At 42.0% G+C, this 20996-nt stretch overlaps 1 protein-coding gene across 2 annotated transcripts in view; it reads left to right on the top strand.

Annotated features, from left to right (window-relative positions):
- The first annotated feature begins 4388 nt into the window (after positions 1-4388).
- MOB2 (MOB kinase activator 2) overlaps positions 4389-20996 on the top strand; it is a 150043-nt gene continuing 133435 nt past the window's right edge. Inside the window, exon 1 of one of the 2 annotated variants that reach the window (XM_042441608.1) lies at positions 4389-4471. In XM_042441608.1, the coding sequence (XP_042297542.1) occupies positions 4455-4471 (17 nt within the window). In that variant the 5' untranslated portion in view covers positions 4389-4454. The remainder of the gene's footprint in view (positions 4472-20996) is intronic. The other variant, XM_042441598.1, reaches the window with a different exon arrangement.

Here is a 20996-nt window from a genome sequence, read left to right as displayed (position 1 = left end):
GTGGAATCACAGAGCTATAACTAAACAGTGCGAAAGGGCTCCAGATGTGTTTTGGCTACTGAATACTGTCATAATTCCAGCAATTTAATAAATCTGATAAAGATAATTCTCTGCCTCTCTTTTGTTAACCATTGGAACAAATTAAAAGATATAGCTGTGTTAGCCAGCAGAACCAGTACATAGAGAGATCTTGTAGCACCTTTGAGACTAACTGAAAGAAATTGGCAGCATGAGCTTTCATATAGGTCTACTTCCTCAGGTGCAATGCGTCTGAGGAAGTAGACTAAAGTATACGAAAGCTAATGCTGTCTATTTCTTTCTTTCAGTGAGTCTCAAAGATGCTACAGGATCTCACATCAGAACAAATACAATTGTATGTGTACTTATTCGTAAGTTGGTTCCACTGAATTCAAGTTCACTCATCTCTAATTAAGTGTACACTGGATTGCAGTTCAGCGCCAATTCTCTGAAGCAATTCCCACTGAGTTAATTGTGTGTGAACTTGCAGCCACGCAAGTGAGGAAGACAGCATATGAGGCAAAATCATATTCCTTTATAGGATTTCTACATTACAACCACAGTGCAAGCGCAAGTGTGTTTTTTCAGAAATAAGACCCACAGTGTTCAAAGGGACCATATTCCCAGAAAAGCGTTTATGGGATTTCAGACTATATATCCAAATAGACTCATCATCCTTAATTACATTGAAGAGATGTGCTTTTTAAAGCCTTCTGTTTAAAAATATGAATGCCAATGCCATTTCACATGCTATTTTTATAGGAGTTATCAGACACGAGTTTTTGGCAATTTTCCCTGCCTATCACACAATGTTAGCGTTACCAACGTTGCGCAATAACGTGAAAGTGCGATGTTCTTCCAGACGCCATTCATTTCTATGGGAGCCCGTTGCGCAATGCTTCCATAGTTTAAGCGTCATTCCTTCCCTTTCTGGGCAAAAGTGGAAGCCAGGCCATGGTCTCCCATTATCTTGCGAAATGTGTTGCGAAATGGTTTGGTGTGGTAGGCAGCAGCACAATGCAATGCTAAAGTTACTGACTGCAAAGTTCCCATGATGCTGGGCTGCTTTTTGACCCCATTCCCTTCCGGTGGCCTTCCTTTTCCAGGACAACCCTCAGGGGGGTGGCTCTGTCTTGCATGGATACCTAGGAGGCTTCCAATGTAAGGAACCCCCAGGGGTCATCCATTCCAGCCCCATTCCTCTTTCCAGCATGGACACCTAGGAGGCTACCCCATTCCTCTGTCCTGCATGGACACCTAGGAGGCTGCAAATGAAAGGGGCCCCTAGTAGTCATCCATCCCAGCCCCATTCCTCTGTCCTGCATGGACACCTAGGAGGCTGCAAAGGAAAGGTGCCCCTAGGAGTCATCCATCCCTGCCCCATTCCTCTGTCCTGCATGGACACCTAGGAGGCTGCAAATGAAAGGGGCACTTAAGGGTCATCCATCCCATCCCCATTCCTCGGTCCTGCATGGACACCTGGGGGGCTGCAAATGCAAGGGGTCCCTAGAGGTCATCCATCCCAGCCCCATTCCTCTGTCCTGCATGGACACCTAGGAGGCTGTTAATGAAAGGGGTCCCTAGGGGTCATCCATCCCTGCCCCATTTCTCTGTCCTGCATGGACACTTGGGGGGCTGCACATGCAAGGGGCCCCTAGGGTCATCCATTGCAGCCCCATTCATCAGTCCTGCATGGACACCTAGGAGTCTGCAAAGGAAAGGGGCCCCTAGGGGTCATCCATTCCAGCCCCATTCCTCTTTCCTGCAATGACACCTAGGAGGCTGCAAAGGAAAGGGTCCCCTAAGGGTCATCCATACCTGCCCCATTCCTCTGTCCTGCATGGACACCTAGGAGTCTGCAAAGGAAAGGGGCCCCTAGGGGTCATCCATTCCATTTTATTTAATAATAAAAATAATGAAAAAAATAAAATAAAAATAAAGACAGGGGTGTATATATTTAATAATAAAAATAATACATCCTGTATCCCCCACTCCTTGCCACCCCAGAATGCCTCTTGCACTTGTAATAATAATAATAATAATAATAATAATAATAATAATAATGAATTCATCACTGTAAATGCCAGAAAAGGATGCGATTGTCATGCATTATTTTATGACTTTTAAAAGCAATTCAGAGCTGTCCCTGAATTCCTTGCAAAAGCATGTATCATTTTGCCAATTGCCTAATTGACAAAAGCAACAAATGTAACATTCGATTGTAACATTCGCATTTTAGCATGGATTCTCCAAGCAAAAAAGTGCCCTTTTATTGTCCCCTTTCACTTTTATTAGCTGACTTCCAGCAAAGGGATACTGTTGCAAAGGGCAAATATATATATATATATACACACACACACACACACACACACACATATTCCTCAGCAAAAAACACAACAAAACATGCGCTCATTTTGTATATATTTAATAATAAAAATAATGGGGAAAAATATTGCATTTGCAGTCCAAAAGCCACCCTGATTTGCCCTTTTGCCTTCTGTCACCTGTTGCATCCAGATTCCCCTTTTTCCTTCGGCTCTTTCCTTCTCCCTCTCCCCTCTGCTAAATAGGACCCTAGAGATGGGGGGGGGGGGGAACCCCTCGCTCCCCCAGAAGCACAAAGGTCATGATGCCACCAAAGCCTCCAAAGGGCATGCACAGATATGTTGATGCGAAATGCGAAAGACAAAAGGAAGGCGCTGGTGTAGTAGACAGTTCCGCTATGCATGGTTTCGCATCACGCAAATCGCAACTGTCGTGCAGTTGTAGCGCTAACATAACGTTACGGGGGATTGACGGAAAAGCAAGCAATGTGGTAAGTCATTTCGCAACATTCTTTACACTTCCTTAGCGCAACTGCAGGGTCTAAAACTTGAGTCTGATAAACTCCATAGTCATGCCATCATGGACCGTATACATGCCATTTTTGAGGGAATACCACCACGTTTTTTACTTGGTAGTCTTGACACTTGGTACTCCCACCTTCTTTTTCTTTGGATTTTTCCAGCTAGCAAAAAGTAAGCCATACACACAGTGTGTGCGTGTTTACTCAGAAGCCAGCCTGGCCTAGTCAGTGGTTTGAGTGTTGGACTATGACTCTGGAGACCAGGGTTCGAAATGCAGCTCGGTCGTGGAACCCACTGGGTGACCTTGGGCAAGAAGTCACACTCTCTCAGCCTCCTCAGGGGAAGGCAATGGCAAACCTACTCTGAACAGACCTTGCCAAGAAAACCCCATGGTAGAGACATCTTAGGGTCGGCATAGATCAGAAGCTACTTGAAGGCAACAACATGCATTTATGTAAACCTATTATGGGGTTCTCTTGGCATGTTTCTGCAGAGAGGGTTTGCCATGGCCACCCTCTGAGGCTGAGAGAGTGTGACTTGCCCAAGGTCACCCAGTAATTTCCATGGCCGAACCAGGTTTCGAATCCTGGACTAGAGACTCAGGTCCAAAACACACTGCAGATATAACCCAGTTTGAGGCCGCTTTAACTGCTCTGGCTCAGTGCTAGGGAATCTTGGGAACTGTAGTTTATTGTGGCACCAGAGCTCCCTGACAGACAGAGAAGTCTCAATGCCTTTCCCAAAACTACACTTCCCAGAATTCCCTAGCATTATTAAGGCAGGGTAGTTATGGTGGTCTCAGACTGGATTATTTTTTGTGCTTTGGCCTTCTGTCTCTATAGCTTATTTCCATTGCTGGAGGGAGATAGTGGGCACAGTATTGAGAGCTGAGGATATTTTAAGGAAGGTTGAAGGCATTTTAATGAAGTCAGTCTGTTTTATTGCCCTTCATACATATTTCACTTTTGTCACGAAGTGCCTTTCTTTAGCAGAGAGGTAGTCAGTCCTCCCAACGCTCAAACCAGGGTTCCCTCCCAGTCCCATCATCCCTTCCTTCCTTCCTTTCTCGGGCTGTCTCTGGTGTTCTGCGCCTTTAAGAGTAAGCCCCTCCCCCTGAGAGTTCCCCCACCGCCTCCTCCTCCTCCTCGGGACTACATTTCCCATGCGCCCTCGGGAAGGCGGTCACTTCCGGGTTTCCGTAGCCGGGCACGTGGGAGAGGCGGGGAGAGAGAGTAAGGCAGAGGGGGAGGGAAAGTGTTGTAGGAAACGCGGAGTGTTTACTTCCGGCCGCCCTCAGAGAGAGAGAGAGAGACTCCCTCGCTCATTCCGGCTGGTTGGCTGAAGGGACCCGGCGGGCGCTGCCTTGGGGGCGGGGACCTCTAGCAGCAGCAGCAGCAGCAGCAGGACGAGGAGGAAACAGCAGCCGCCGAAGCGGGAAGGAGCTGCGAGGGAAGAGGTCCCCCGGAGACACACACCCAGAGAGGGGCACCCATGAGCCGCCTCAGAGGCCGGCGGTGAGGGGAGCAGCTCCAGCAGGGACCCAGCCAGAGCCGCCTGCTCGCTCGGCCCAGCGGCAGCGGCGGCGCCGTCATGGACTGGCTCATGGGGTGAGTCGCCTCGGCCGCAGGGCAGGGATGCCGGGGAGGGGGCTTCCCTCATAGCCCTGGGTCACTGGGGGAGGGAGGCAGGCAGGCAGGCAGGCGCCCCCTGACAGTAGAGGCGGCAGTGGTGCTTCTCCTCCTGCCTCTGCTTCTCATCCCTCACCTCCTCTCTCTCTTCTCCGCGTCTTCTCTTGCTTTTTCTCCTCCTCCTTCTTCTCCTCTCCTTTCCCCTTCTGCTCCTCTGCCTTTCTTCAGTTCAAAACACACTGCAGAAATAACAACCCTGTTCCAGGCCCCTTTAACTATCCCTTGCTCAGTGCCGGGGAATCCTGGGAATTGTAGGCTATGGTGGCGCCAGAGCTCTTTCTGACAGACAAGGCTAAATGCCTCCACAAAACTACAGTTCCCAGAATTCCTTAGCATGGAGCTAGGGCTGTTAAAGCGGTCTCAAACCGGGTTATTTCTGCAGTGTGTTTTGGACCTCCTCCTCCCGCTTCTTCTCCTTCTCTAGCTCCTCCTCCTCCTCCTCCTCCTCCTCCTCTTCTTTCACCTGATTCTCCTTCTTCTTTGCTTCTCCTCTTCCTCCTCTCTTCTCTCCCCCCCCCCCCAATGTGGCTCCATCATGGCCTTGGCCTGGTTGTCCATGAGGGAAGTTGTCAGTTGTTCCTGAATAGTACCCATGACTTGGAGCTTCCTACCCACCGAAAACCTCTTCCATTTCCTCCGCTTCTTCAGTGGGATTGGCCTCCAAACTTGAATGGAGGTGGACCTCCTGCCCATTCCCTGTGTGTTCTGCTCAGCCATGTGTCTGGTATCCTTGCCTCTCAGGGAGCAATGGGCGCAGCTCCAGGGAGGTGTCTGATGTGCAGAATAACGGGGACCATCCCCTTAGGAAGAGGCAAGCTGAACTACAAGAGGCGGCGGCGGCGGCCTTTTGCCAAGATGTTTTGAAAGTTGTTCCTGTGTGCCCTGTGCTGTTCTGTTGTTTATGAAGCAGGGATTACCAAGGAATGCAGGCAGAGGATGCCCTGGATTACTTGGGGGCTGGGAAGAGGGCAGCAGATCTGGCTTGAAGAGGAAGGTGTAGATGGAGCCAGTCTCCATGGAAACCTTAACCCTGACACACCACCAGGTTGCAGAGGAGGAACTGAGAGTAGTGGCTGGGAGCAAGGGGCACTAAACAGAGTGGCAGGGAGAGAGAAGCACAGCATGCTCACTTTGCTGTGGGTCTGAGACCAGGCATAGTGTGACTGAGCAGCAGGGATGCTGGATCAGATGCCAGGAAGTGGCATTTTCTAATGGGCAGCCATGGAGCATCACAGCAGCTGGTTTGGGGCCTTGTGTTGCTGGATACCAAGGGATGCAACATGGTTAGTAATTTCTGGTTTACTTTATTTCATTTCTGCATGAAGATGTTTTGAAATCTCTTGTGTTTTTTAAGGCTACCATGACAGTGTGTGTGTGTGAGATATATATATATATATATATATATAGTTAAGGTAACAAAAACATCAGAGCCCTCCACATAGTAGTGAGGACTGGAATACACTATAATGGCAGAGAACTTTACAAGTCTCAATCATAACTTGAATGAGAAGCAGAGATAACATTGGTCCAAAAGACACTGGCGAAATAATCCAGTTTGGGACTGCTCTAATTGCCCTGACTCAGGGCTAGGGAATTGTGGGAATTGTAGTTTGTTGTGGCACCAGAGCTCTGTGACAGAAAAAAGTATACATGGCTCACAAAACTGCAGCTTCCAGAATCCCCTAGCATTGAGCCAGGGCAGTTAAAGTGGTCCCAAACTGGATTATTTCTGCTGTGTGTTTTGGACCATTAACTCCTGGAAAGCAAATGCTGAAAAACATTTAGGGGGTGATGCTCTGAAATGTGTTGGTTGTTCAGAACAAGAATATTACTTTATTAGGCAGTTAGAGAAGAATGTAGAATACAAATCTTGCTGCAACTCATCAGTGTAGTAATAACTTGTATTCAGAAAAGGCAGGTCTTGGCACATTTCTGTCAGTGTAGACTTATGTTTTTGCAGTAGTACTTCAAGTCACACCTTAACATTTTTTCCCCAGCAGTTTGTTTTCCAGAACATAGAAGAGGAGACCTTGGCAGAGCTTAAAACCAAATAATTGCCAGACCAGGTGGCTTGAAGAATTTAGGATTAATAGTGCTAATTACACAGAAAGGCAGAAAGTGGAAAACTATTTGCTGCCGGTTTTAAGGCTAAAATCTCAGATGGGGAGGTTAGCTGGGACAAGGTGTAAAGATCCAAGTGCTTTGCAGATGCACTGCATGACTATTCTTGCCATGGGTAGATTATGAATGGCAGTGTTGCTAAACCTCTTGGTGAGTAATGTGTTCTCTGTAAGTGTGCTTTTAAGTTACTTGGCTTTATGCTGTAATTTGATTTCATATTAGAACATCATGGATTTTGAGCATATTCCAGGCTTCAGGATTACATGTTCCTGAGCATAATGGACTTAAATTCTGGTTGCCACTAATGCCAGCTCACTTGGTCAGTGGTGAGGGATGCTGGGAGGGAGCAGTTCATCAATATCTGGAGAATCGCAGGGTTGTACTTCATTATTATAGGAAGGATCTGCAAGTGAAATTTTGGTGTGTTTTTCTTTTAATGGAAGGAAAATCTCTGAGAATTGCAAAAGGACAAAGAAAAGCTGAAAAAATAGAATGCTTTGGGATTTATCCCCAATACTATTCATTACAGTCTGAAATGCTTTTCTTAACTTCTGTATGTAGACATATACATTCATCTCCCTGCCCTTGCCTTCTTTTCAGCCTAAATAGAGTATTGTAATATGTATTCTAGCTTTGTAATGCCTCTGTAATTGACTTTCATTGACAAGCATTAGTTGTGTTCATACTTTGTAACCAGTTACACTAGTGGTTATCTTTGTTTAGGTTTTCAGAATTTCACGCTTAAGTTCTCATTTGCCTTTTTGGGTACATATTGAAAATCGCTAGGCCTAGATATGAGTGTAAACTCGGTGCATGTGCAATGTTTCCTGAAGTTTAAGAGATTGAACACATCCACCTCTTTCCTTTTCTATATGGATCCTTCTGCATTCCCATAATCAGTGTTTTAGCCTCAGAAAATATATAGTGTACCCAAAGTAATAGTGTACTAAAAGTCCTACACTTTATATAGGAAAGAAGGGGTGGGAGTTTGCAGGCCGATGGTAATGCTTCTAGCCTTTTAACCTTTGTTAACATGTGGGAATATTACACCCATACCAAATCTAAGAGAAGGAAGAAAACCTGAAAGCCTTTTTTGGAGGGGAGTAACCAAGGTGAATTGTAGTTAAACAATCTGCCTCCGTTTTGTACATTTTATATGTACAATATATGATATGTATTAATAAGTAACTTAGTGATGGTATGACTTTCTGACCCATACTTCAGTGTGTAGTTCGTTTTTAATAGGACTTGCTGAAGTTTGTGGTGGAAAAAAACTCATCAAGCTTCCAAAATTGAGCCACCAAGTTGTCATGACCTCCCATTGCACTAGGTAAATAGCCCATAGCCCACTGCTGAACAGTGTCATATTAATGTCAAGGTTACAGGCTTACGAGTGTGTGCAAATCCTGTTAGCCTCTCAGGAGTTGCACTGCAGACAGGCAGTATGTTATGCAATACATTGCACCTTTTAACTTCAAATGTTCCCATTATATGTAGAAAACGTGATGTATTTTTAAAGGGTTTTATGTACTTAGATCTGATAATGCATCTGGTGAGGAGAGCTTTTTCTTTCACTTTGAAGAATGGTTGGTTTATTACTTGAAGTGTTTCAAATAAAGACACCACTCTTCTGAATTATGTATTTTTTCTCATTTTGGACTTTGAAGCATTAATTATGAACGAAAAAAACTTACTGAACTTGTAAATATGAATTTACAGGAGTTTTATCATGAGATTTGGTGCAGTGTTGTGTGTCAATTAAAAATGATTTTCAGGAGGAAAATTTGGTTTTAGGTGATATTTTTGAAAGTTCCTGGACACAGCTCCTATAAAACAATTGTTCGAATGTGGTATTTCTATATAGTAAAGTCTAATGCAAATAATTAGTTTATTTTAATTAAGGCCAAAACAGTTTCCAACAATATGGGGATAGCAGTGGACTGCCTTACAAAGTGATTGTAAGGATTACAGAAGAATTTGTGAAGCACAAGCATAATAAAGTACCATATACCTATATTACATTTTGAAGTGGTATGACAATGAGATGATTGAACTACTATTTAAGAATCTTCTTATGTAACCCTAGCAACTAGATACACCATGTTGGTGCTGCACTACATATAACCTTCTGACAAGTATTTCAGTAATCTTCTCTTCCCTGGGGCTTTTGAAAACTTGTGTACCTTGTGGGAAGACAAGAGAAAAAAGGTCAGAATGAGGAATTGTATCATCTGCTCCTAAAGGAATCATTAATTGACCTGGGAGAACTGTTTGGCCAGCCTCTGCTTCCTGTCCACAGAGTTGTTTAAGATCTGTGTGCCAGAAGGCATTCCTTCTGGGAGTTCTTGGTGTCTACATCTGAAGGAGCCATCATGTTGCCTGAAAAAACTCAATTCTCTAACCCATACAGTAATAATTTTATATGATGCTGTGTAACAACTTTATTTGTACCCACCTTTCGTTCAAAAGTGTGAGCTCTGCAGAAAGATAGTACAGTGGGACCTTGCTATCTGCTGGAGCCATAACCAGAATAGCCAATTGTCAGGTATTATGGAAGCTTTCAGTCAACAGCACATGGAGGACCACAGGTTCCCCACACCTAATGTAGGGCAGCTTTTCTGTGCATTTTGCATATATCTGTCATCCTCTGTCTAATTTGTCATGTAGAACAGCAGTGGGAAATCTACCTTCTTATGAGGGCTTTATTCCTTTGATAAATGTCTGTTGGGGGTTTGTGCTGTTAGTGAATTAGGCTGTTCTCTTTGTACCCCCTTTTCAGTACCTTTGTGCCCACCAGGTTACTCAAAGAAGGACAGATCACTCTTGCAAGAGTTCTGAACTAATAGCGAAGAGACCACTTCTCTTCCTTCTGTTACCCTGTACAGTATGGCTTCCTTGGTTCATCCCTTTCTTGCTAGAGGTGAGCATGCCCTTGCTTTCAAAAGTTTTCTATGGCTCTCTCCATTAACTCTTTCCCCTGTTTTTCTAAGGTCCAGCCCTACTGCATGAAAATAGTCTGATGACATCAAGTCACTCAGTCCTGTTACTGAATGCTATGCATATTATTATTATTATTATTATTATTATTATTATTATTATTATGCTTTATTTATATAGTGCTGTAGATTTACACTGATAGAGTTTGAACACATATCAGTTGACTAGTTAATTGAATTGGCTAACACAGTTACTAATAGTAAGGCATTAGTGAGACTGTCCACACCGAAATAACACATTTTATTCTCCAGATAAAATGCTTCATGATCAAAACAATAGCTTGCATTCTTACAATCTTCTTTTCTGAGAACTAGCTAGAGAAGCTGGTTGTGGTAGTGATACAAAATAATATACTAGTGCATGTGTGTGCATCTGCCTTCAGATGCACACACCTTTCATAGGGTTTTCTTAGGCAAGGAATACTCAGAGGTGGCTTTACCAGTTCTTTCCTCTGAAATATACCCTACAGCACCTGGCATTCATTGGTGTTCTCCCATTCAAGTATTAACCAAGGCTGGTCCTGCTTAGCTCCCAAGATAGACAAGATCTGGTGCCTTTAGTGTATTTAGGCCTCTCTAGTGAGGCTTGAGTGCAATTGTGAACCTGCTTGTTAACCTGAAGTAGTGATACTGACATACAGACATTTAGGTTATTATATTTGGTAGACTAAGGGCCTGTACAGACAGGCCAAAATAAAGCTGCTTCGGGTAACTTTGGAGGTATGCTGCTTAAATGATGCGTGTGTCCTGAGAGTCCAGAAGCGTGCCAAAGCCACGCTCCAGTCCTAAGGAGTGGAACGTAGCTTTGGTGTGGCTTCCGGACTCTTAGGAGGCATGCATCATTTAAACAGTATACCTCAAAAGTGACTCTAAGCAGCTTTATTTTGGCCTGTATGGGGCCGAAATTACAAAAACAAGGCTTATCATTATGGATCAGATCTATTGTTAATTTAGGTTCCAATAATAAACGCAGTTAATAGGGACTGTTTCTGAGTAAGAAGGATAGGCTTGCTCTAGCATCCTTTTTCCAACAATGGCCAACAAGATGCTTAAGTACCCTTTGTTTGAACTAAGAACAATTGGGCTTTGGAGGTATACTGCTTTTCTAACAAAAGGTACCATACAGCTATCATTGCTGCTGTTGGTTAGATTAATTCATGATTAACTATAATTAACTATTGTGACAGAAGACTCTATATGCCATTATATGAAATAGTTTTATATAGCTTGAATTGACTGCTATCCAGTGTTAATTTGTATTCTGTTTCATCCCAGATAGCACTAGAACTTAACCTCTACTAGTTTTTCAGATGCCTTCCCTGGTCTATGTGTTGTATCTAATGTTTTCTAGAATAAAAACAGATGCAAAGAATGCAAAGCACAATGATATCACCATATCCTTCTGTGCTTTCACACATTTCTTATCTAACAGCCCAGCACCACCCTGGCTGGTTTCCTGCCTCTGATATATTTTTAGTAGCCTTATAATCAGAGAAGTAGTTTAGATCAATTTTTACTCTTTATTTATTGGAATAGGATCTTTACTGTTAAAGGAAGGCACCTTGTGTTTTCTTCTTTATGCTTGTTAACTGTACTACCATCCTTTTGGACTTGGCTGAACCTTTCCTAATCTGTGAAAAATATTGTATATACAGTTTATTAATATGGATTTAAATAATGATCAAGAATCCTCCATGTCTTCTCCTGATTTTTCTTCTCCATTTCCTTTAAACAAGTTTTCTCATTATTTGATATTTTTATTCTGTTTTTGTATTCACATGTAAATTTAATTTAATACAATGGTGGTGATTGTTCCTGATTAGTTTGATAATACTTGCATCATACTGTAGGCTGGGGATAAAGCCAAGGTTGATTTCCTTCTAGGTAGCTCTGTAAGTGTTTTAACTCAGCCATTTGTCATACCTAGACTCCTGCTTTAATTTACAACTAGTACTGTACTCCTAAATGCATCAATTTCCTACTTGTAAAAGATTTCACTGTTAATTGCATAAGGTAATTTGTAAAGCCTTTTTGCTTGGAATTCCTTTGATTAACATTTAACCTTTGTTTTTTCCTTAAACCATTATTAAGAAGACCAGGAGTGCCCAAGGTTTGGAAGAATGTTGCTGCTTTAAAAATTTAAAAAAAAGTGGCGTTTAAGTCAGTATAATCTGGAGGAACTGTGAGCATCTATCATTTTTGTCTTTCACAGGTGGGTGTGAACAAGTATGCATGGCATTGTAAAGTAGGATTGGGAATTGTGTGGTCCTCCAAATGTTGCACACCATTGGTATCAAATTTTCTGAGCAGTTGAAAGTAACAGTGCAACAACAATACAATGCATGGTTCCAACCCCTGTTGTAAAGCCTTATGATAATATTGTTGTCACACAGTTCAGAAGTATCTTTCTTTGATCGATGTAGTTAGGCTATATGAAGGAGTCAATCAGATAATGTCCTGTAATTTGCAGTGAAGCTGACAACTAACCAGAACATTTGAAACATATTAAAGTTAAAATAAATGTGTGCCGTACCTCACCATAACAGGAATTGGATAAAGGAGGTGAACTGGGTTGTTTGTTATGTATAAATATGTTGAGAGACAACACGTGAAGTTGGGACATACTTTTGAACCACTAAGAAGATTAGGTATTCTTTTCTAACACATTTTGACCATAGTCTTTTTCCACACAGGTAGATTTCCACCACACCTTTCCGTACAGCTTGAATTGAGTTCTTATCCAAGCTAGTTATTGCACATACAAAACAATGGGATAGAAGCTACTGTTTGTGACTTCTCAGTAAAACTTATTTTTATCTCTCTAAACTTTTTTTTTCCTGGCAGAAAATAAAACAAACAAACAAACAAAAAAGAAAACAAAATCCAGTCTTCATAAAGCAACTGCCTCCTTTCCTTGAAAGCATTGTCAAAGTTACTTTTTGTTAACAGGCTTGTGAAGGGGGTGGGAATCTTTTACCTCTTTAAAACTTGAACCTCTCAAAGCTATCAGGCCTATACTTGAAAAGGCTTGTAGATTAATCTGATATTCCACAAAGGTCTGATACAAGATCTCGCAACCAACTTTTGTGACTGCTTGTACCTTACTGCAGGATTTCTAATTAAATTATTATTCTTATTGATCTTTTGAATTCATGAAATCAATCCACCAAACACTTAGGAACAATAGGAAATAAGATGCTTTAATGCAGTGATTCCCAAACTCTGGCATCCAGCTATTTTGCACTTTGGCTCCCACAATCTGACCTAGACCATTAGTCAAGATGGCTGGGGCTTCTGGGAGCTGAAGTACAAAAGACCTGGGGAAACCAGAGGTTGGAAATAATTGATCTAGTAAAAGTAATTTTGAGCACAAGCAATAAAACATTCTTTTCACTGTTCAATACTTTGTCTTAAAAGGGCGTTGTAATGATTTTAAAAAAACTTTGTGTATCCACTCAATCTTTTTGAAAATATGCTCCATCTTAATTGTGGAGATAGTTTTGGATCAGGCTTCTTCAGGAACTTGACTGGCACAACACACTGCAAATTCTTAGTAAACTTAGACATAACTGTGCATGCTAATTTCCGTAACTGTTATTCCAGGCCGTGGCAGTGTATCTTCAGTAAACAATGCAATAAAACTTGAGCTGGGAAAGAATGGGTTTGTGCTATGTTCAGTCCTATTGTGCTGTGCTATAGCTATGTGTGCCTGGCTACAACAAGAAAGGTAATCAGAAGCTGCTTCCAGATCTCTTACTGAACATATGTGAACAACAAAATAGAGAAAAAGGGGAAAGGAGAGGAGCTTGTCTTAGCTACCTCTAGCATGTTCAAAAGCATTGATATGTAGAACAGAGTTCACCAGAATAGAAATGATAAGAAAAGTGGAGGCTGGTAAAAGAAAATGTTTTCCTTGTATGGATTTTGAAAAAAAAAACTTTCAGGTGGGTTCTAGAATGTAGAAAATGTTTTTGTTTACTTTTGAAAGTCTTATCACCTGGTTTTTTCATTTCACTTGAGCATGCTGTTTATTTTGAATAAAAGCTTTGCTGAAACATGTTTAACTGCACTTCTTTTTTGTGATTCAGGAATCTACCCCTCTTCTTTCTGTGTCATTTTTTGCCCCTGGTAGCAAATTTTCTGTTAAATAAGTGATGCCCAGGAGCACACATGCTTCATTAACTGAGTTATACCTGTATTCACATTTGTCTCCTCAGATGCACTTCTGTCCTCAAGTACCCAGTGACTCTGTTCTTATTACCAAGAGTACTGTGTAAGGAACCCTGCTGTTTATTTTGGGGGGATAAATGTAGTAAGAAGTATGCCTTAACTTGTTACAGTAGTAATTTGCCAAGTTATTCTAATGTAAAAAAGAGGGCTTGCATCTTATAGTATCTTTGAACACTGCTGGTTTCCTCTTGTAAGGGATAAATAAATAGGACCTCCGACTTTGAGCCAAACACAGTTTGTAGATCAACTATGTCATAATAAGACAGGTATGAAGATGCATTTTCAGTTCTACAAAAAAATGTCAAGTGTTTTGAATTGCCAGAACTTGTTATTTCAGAAATCCTGTCATGAGAATTTGGAATGTGTGATTCTTGAAGCTGGAAACAAATAGTGGCATCTGTCTAGTAGGTAAATGCTCAAATCCTTGTCAAACTCCCCAGATTGATAGTTGGAATACCTAGAAATTCCTCCTGAAAGTGGAGTGATCTGGGGGTCTCATTTGATCTCAGACAAAGAGGAGGTCCTGTTTGGTTAGAGCTACCAAGCTCTTCTCCTCTGTCCTTCATTTGCAGTTTTCCAGCCACATCCACAGCCTACCTCACTCACCTTGCTTGCATCTTTGTAGAATGCATGTGGAGGCTTCCCCTTGGAGGCTCTGCTAAGGGCAAGTAGCTGACTGAAGTAGCTGACTGCTGTCTCTGTGTCCAGGCTGCTGCTTCTTATGCATTTCTCTGCCTCACACTAGTGAAGAAAAATTTTCAAAACTGGTGGAAAATACACTAAAATATTCGTAAGAGTATTCTCCTACCTGAGAATTTTTGCTTTCTTGTTAAATATATTTTAAAGAATTCCACTAAGTATGAATGTTTCTTCAGTGCAACTTAGAATTCATGAAAGTTTCCAGTTGTTAAAATGAGAACGAGCTTTCCCCTTTTTCAAAGCTTTTAAAGACATCTTGTTCTTCTTCTTTGGAAAACGGACTGCAAAAAAGTAGCATCTCAAAACAATGACAAAACCTGAAATGTTCAGGAACTTAGCTTAGTTTTGGTTGATCAGATTTAAGCGATGTAGTCCATTTAACAGGATTTGCCAGTTTGTGTATTTTTCAGACCAAAGACACACCTATGGACTCTTCAGTATAGGCAGTTTCCCCACTCTATGAAGAATAATAGAGAGCAGCTGGCTCTTTAGAGAGCTATCTCTGGTATTGAGAAAAAGTTTTCATCTTGTCTTATTATTAAAAAGGAAGGGATAGGAGGAGGAGCCCTGTTGTTCTTAGTGAAGGCATGTGCACATGGCCACATCTACATTGGGGACAACGGGACGTGAGATCCCACATTTTTTCTTATCTGGAGAGGGGTCTGGAACAGATACCTCATGGATATGAAGGGCTGACTGTATGTGTCAGTGTAGTTTGGCAGGATCTGACAGTTGCACAGTTGATTATGCAACCAGTGCCAAGGTTTTGAGGCTTCCTATCATACAGTGATCGAATAGCTCTGTACCTGGCAGGTTAAAGAGATGAGAGAGGGCTCTGTGTGTGCTTGAAGAAATAATTGGATGCACAAGAAACTGTACTCATGCAGCCTCAGAGAAAGCACAATTACTTGTACAACTACATTTAAGGTAGTGTAGAACTCTTAACAGGATTCCAACCTATGACGTAACTGAGTTTAGTGCTTCATAATGTCCAATTTAATGCCACGTTTAAAAGGAAGGTAAAAAAATTATTATACTTAAACTCCTTGTTATTTACTAGTTTGTAGATATAAGTAGATATTTCTTTAGTAGGACAGCCCACAGGAGAATTCCCCTGCAAAAAATAAGACCAAATTGCTTTGGCTGTCAAAACAACTGGTCAGTGTGCATTGCATACAGCACTTAATTTGCGTAGTCTGAAAGAGATATTCAAGGAGCTGAGTATTTTTTCCTTCATAGACTGCTGAACACAAGGTTCATGGGAGGGTACTGCTTTCGATGTGGCTGCTGACCAGGAGGTTTTCAGATCTGGTGAGCTATAAATTGAACAAAGGCAAAAAGTGAACATAGGTTCAACTTAATTTCTTTTTATTTTAATAAATCTTTGTACAGTCCTTGAGTGTTTGTAGTGCAGCTAAGAGCGCTTCTTGTGTCCCCGTGGTATGTTTGCTGCATTGTCTCATGGTCTCTAGAGAATGTGGGCAAGATGCCCTTTTGAAAAGGACAGCCAAACAAACTGAAAGCTGGTCTGGGTGTTTTCTCTCACACACAACATTGGCTCTTTGCTTAAATTAACTAGTTCATGGACATGTTAGATTACTTCTTCTTTCTATTACACAATATTTTTCTGTCAGTAGAAAAATGCCTTTTCTTCCCTGGAGAGACATTGTTTTTTGTTTTTGTTTTGCTTACATAAGTTTTTTAATGCCTCCTGTATCTTTCATCTTATGCAAAGTGGAGGAAGAAGGTCCTTTTAGTTATTTCAGCTTTTCATTTACTAATTACTTCATGGGTCAGTCCCCAATAATTAAGTCAGATTTGTCTCCTGAAATTGGGCCACCTTTCTCTTGTAACATTCTCTTTGGCACACAGTCCCCTTACATTTGTTGCCAGTTCTTTCTTTTTGTACACCAACCTCCCAAGTTGCAGCATAAGGATATAAAAGTATGGTTACAATTGCATGAGTGCCTAATACTTTGATATGTTTTTGCCTAGGAGAAGGGTGTGGTGATTTCTATTAGTCACATACCAGCTGCTACCCATGCATGTGTTATACTGTAGTTTGTTCTTGTCTTATTCCTATTTTGTTTATTTTTTTTAAAGCTCTAATGATACACTCTTTTTTATCACTTTGAATTATTTATGATTCTTCCAAAGCAGTTTATGATGATAATGAGTTTGATCTGTGACCTTCAGCTCTGCTGCAGTACATAATTGTCATTTGATCTAAAAGCATGAATTTGTTTTCTGTGTATTTTTCACAGAGCAGACCTTTAATATTATTAAGTGCAGATTTGTATTCCCACAGTTTTCTAAACAGCAGTTTCTTATGGCTGTCAACTATACTTTTCAGAGTATCCATAGCAGAAGTATATGTGTAGGGCTGACATCAGATAGCAGCTGTTCTTTATGAAGCCCTTTTATAGGATTTAATTCTGTATGCGCTTACTGAGCAGGCCTGTATCACAGAGTCTTGGCAGTGGTAAACAAGACCTAGGGATGAGGAGGCAGAGTTGTGATGATCTGTCACAGTTACATCCCCTTTGCCAGGTGCCTTGTGTTTCAAACTGAGAAGGAATAAGGGTACTGCCAAGATAATGTACTGTAATATTGTTTCTCCTTGCCCACTTGTAGTGGATACCTTTCAGTTTGTACAACCTGAGGATTTGGCTGGAATCCTTCGAGAGATGATTCCTACTACAGTACATGTTTACTGGACTCTTGCCACTCCTGATTCCTAATGGTGATGGCAGGAGAGCAGGTTGGCCAACTCTGTAGCACTCAGGCTGTGGAATGTCCACCCTTTGGAGGCCTGTTTTGTACTAATATTAGCATCATTTTGGCACCAGATTAAAACTTTGTTTTCTACCAAAGCTTTTAGGCATAAGCATTGTAGTCTGAGTAGGCTATATTGATTTTATTTAGTGCAGTGTAGTTCAAGCTATCTGATGCAGGAACTGGTGATTTTTACCCTTCATTTGCTTTCTCATGCGCACAAACTTCACGTCATGCACAAAATTGTTAAAAATATTGTATTAGGATTGCATTCAGACTATGTGTCTGAGGCGTATAGGAAACATAAATGAATGTTGTGCTTCGACTTGGGTTCCATCTCCAAGATGCCGCATTATGTAGGTATGTGCAAATACAGGTATTCCAACATCCAAAAATATCTCAAATCCAAAACACTTATTTTCCAAACATTTCAGATAGAGGATATGCAACCTGTAGTTGTGACTCTTTAACTGTTTATTTTTTTTTAAAAAAATACATATACATTTACTGATGTTTCTGTAGGTTTCACATTTGTGCTGGTTTTAACCAAAAAATTCCAATATCAGGGAAAGGGCAGGATGATGATGATGATGATGATGATGATAATAATATGAAAGCTTTTACTTGTCTGTCTAAGAGAGGTAACCACAAAGGAGGCCCTTCTTTGCATCCCTACCAGTTTCATAATATTGGTATTGTGGGAATGGAAACTATATTGCTTTTCCTGCATTAGGATCACTTGCTATGGAGAAAGTGATTGAAGATGGTGGGGCTTCTTTCTGAACAAATATGCATAGATAGTTGCTGTGAGAATATACAATGGCACAATAAACAATTATAATGGTAGAACTGGCAAACAAAGATGATTAATCTTATCTGAAGTAAGGCCTTTGACAGGGTTCCCCATGACATTCCTGCAAACAAGCTAGTGAAATGTGGGCTAGACAAAGTAACTGTTACATGGATTTGTAACTGGTTGACCGGCCAAACTCAAAGGGTGCTCAACAATGACACCTTTTCATCCTGGAGAGAAGTGACCAGTGGGGTCCCACAGGGCTCTGTCCTGGGCCTAGTGCTATTCTACATCTTTACCAATGACCTGGATGACAAAATTGGGGCATACTTATCAAATTTGCAGATGACACCAAATTAGGAGGAATAGCTAATACTCCAGAGGACAGGATCAACATTCAAAATGATCTGAATAGACTAGAAAGCTGGGCCAATGCTAACAAAATGAAATTCAACACAGAGAAATGTAAGGTGTTGCACTTAGGGCAGAAAAATGAAATGCACAGATATAGGATGGGGGACACCTGGCTGAATGAAACTACATGTGAAAGGGATCTGGGAGTCCAAGTAGACCACAAGTTGAACATGAGTTAACAGTGTGTTGCGGCAGCTAACGAGGCCAATGCGATTTTAGGCTGATCTAGTGTCTAGATGAAGGGAAGTAATAGTGCCACTCTGTTCTGCTCTGGTCAGGCCCCACCTGGAATATTGTGTCCAGTTCTGGGCACCACAATTTAAAAAGGATGTTGAGAAACTGGAGCGTGTCCAAAGCTGGGGATGTTTAGCCTGGAGAAGAGAAGATTAAGGGGTAATATGATAGCCCTGTTTAAATACTTGAAGGGATGTCATATTGAGGAGGGAGCAAGCTTATTTTCTGCTGCTCCAGAGACTAGGACCCAGAGCAATGGATGCAAGCTGCAGGAAAAGAGATTCCACCTCAACATTAGTAGGAACTTCCTGACAGTAAGGGCTGTTCGACAGTGGAACACACTCCCTTGGTGTGTAGTGGAGTCTCCCTCCTTGGAGGTCTTTAAACAGAGGCTGGATGGTCAACTGTCGGGGATGCTTTGATTGTGATTTTCTGCATGGCAGGGGGTTGGACTGGATGGCCCTTGTGGTCTCTTCCAACTCTATTATTCTATGATTCTATGTATCAGGGACCACTAACATATTTGTGCTCCTTGTTTCTTGGTTTTCTTGAAATTTACCAGGGACCAACATCCAGTGCCTTGAAGATTGGTACTTATCCATGGCTGATCACTTTGAGTAGCACTGGTTTAGTGTGCACCATATGTACTGTTTAAAATCATGTTATAGTGTTTTAAATTGTTTACACTACATATCCTTTCAAACCACATTTAGTGGACTAAATGATGCAAACATTTCAAGATTCAGTAAGTTAAGACAGAAATGCTGCTAGGCCCAAAACAGACAGGCCAAAAGTACCGCCTTTGGGCCGAGTTGTGGGGGCATTCATATGATGCACGCCCCCGGATCAGGCTGAAGCTACATCACAGCCCCCTAAGGTGGCCCAAACCCAGTGCAAAAAGCAACACTGGTCTGTTGTGGACCACAGTGACACCCAACCTTGGGACTGCAACATCTGGTCACCACGGTCCCATACCAAATGGGGAGTGATCGGGGCAGGAGCAGCCTCTCTGCTCAGGCCAAAATAAAGCTGCTTCAGGTCACTGGAGGTATGCTGTTTAAATTATGCATGCATCCTAAGAGTACGGAAGCCGCGCCAAAGTCACAATCCAGTCCTAAGGACTGGAGCGCAGCTTTGGCACAGCTTCTGGACTCTTAGGATCCATGCATCATTTAAACAGCATACCTCCAAAGTGACCCGAAGCAGCTTTATTTTGGCAGTCTGTATGGGGCCCTAGTTAGTCAAAAAGACAGATCAGGGAATATGGATGCCTGGGGTGAAGTTCTAGATGACCTGGTTTTAGTGGTGGTCAGGAGTACATTTTGGTGTGCCAGGTGCACCTGCTGCGGGAGATATGTGATCTGGCCACAATGACGCATGCCTTAGCTAAATCTTGTTTGGATTACTCTTAAGATACTATAGTTGAGATTTCCTCTGAGGATTGTTTAGAAATTTCCAAAACATTGAAGCTATGTTCCTGGCTACTAGTCTTTTTCTTTGCAATATTCAAAGTGTTCAAAGTGCTGGTGATGATTATAAAGCCCTGTAAACAGATCTGGTTTGGTGCCTACATAGGCTTTGAGATGTATGTGGGAGGCCCTGATCCTACTATTGCCACCCTCAAGAAATGTTGCTTTCTTGTTAGATGCCCCTTGTCAGTGGAACTCCCTTCCAAAGGCGGCTAGATTGACTTCCTCCCGATTGCCTTCTGCGGGCACAGCTGGCAAAGGCCATTAGTTTCAACCAACTTAACAGCGACACTGCTTTTAAGGATAGATACTAAGGAGCAAAATAGATTGGTAGAAGGGGCAGCTTGAAACCTCCCCTCCTGAAGTTAGATTGGGGCCATGGCAGCCACATGCCACGGCCCTAATCTGCCTTGAAGCCACCTCAAAAAGCGCGGCAAATAGCCACTCTGCCTTGAAGCCACCTTCAGCCAGCAAAAAGCCGGCTTTTCTGCCTGCGCTATGGCCGGAAGCTGGCTTCATGATGCTCTGGTGGCATGTAACGTAAATGCTGCACTGCTAGAGTGCCATGGAGCCGTCTCCATGTAAACGGCTTCCTGGAAGGTAGCTCAAAGGAGCGGTCTGTTTCACTCCTAACTCAACATACTTAATTTTTGTTTTACTTGATTAAGACTGGTTTTAATTCAGTAACATTCAGTGTAACTTGGAAGCAGTAA

This window comes from Sceloporus undulatus, chromosome 1 (assembly GCF_019175285.1).
Source record: "Sceloporus undulatus isolate JIND9_A2432 ecotype Alabama chromosome 1, SceUnd_v1.1, whole genome shotgun sequence".
NCBI classification, from domain to species: Eukaryota; Metazoa; Chordata; class Lepidosauria; order Squamata; family Phrynosomatidae; genus Sceloporus; species Sceloporus undulatus.
Note: the sequence above shows the minus strand (reverse complement) of the source record. Positions and strands in the feature narration are given on the sequence as shown.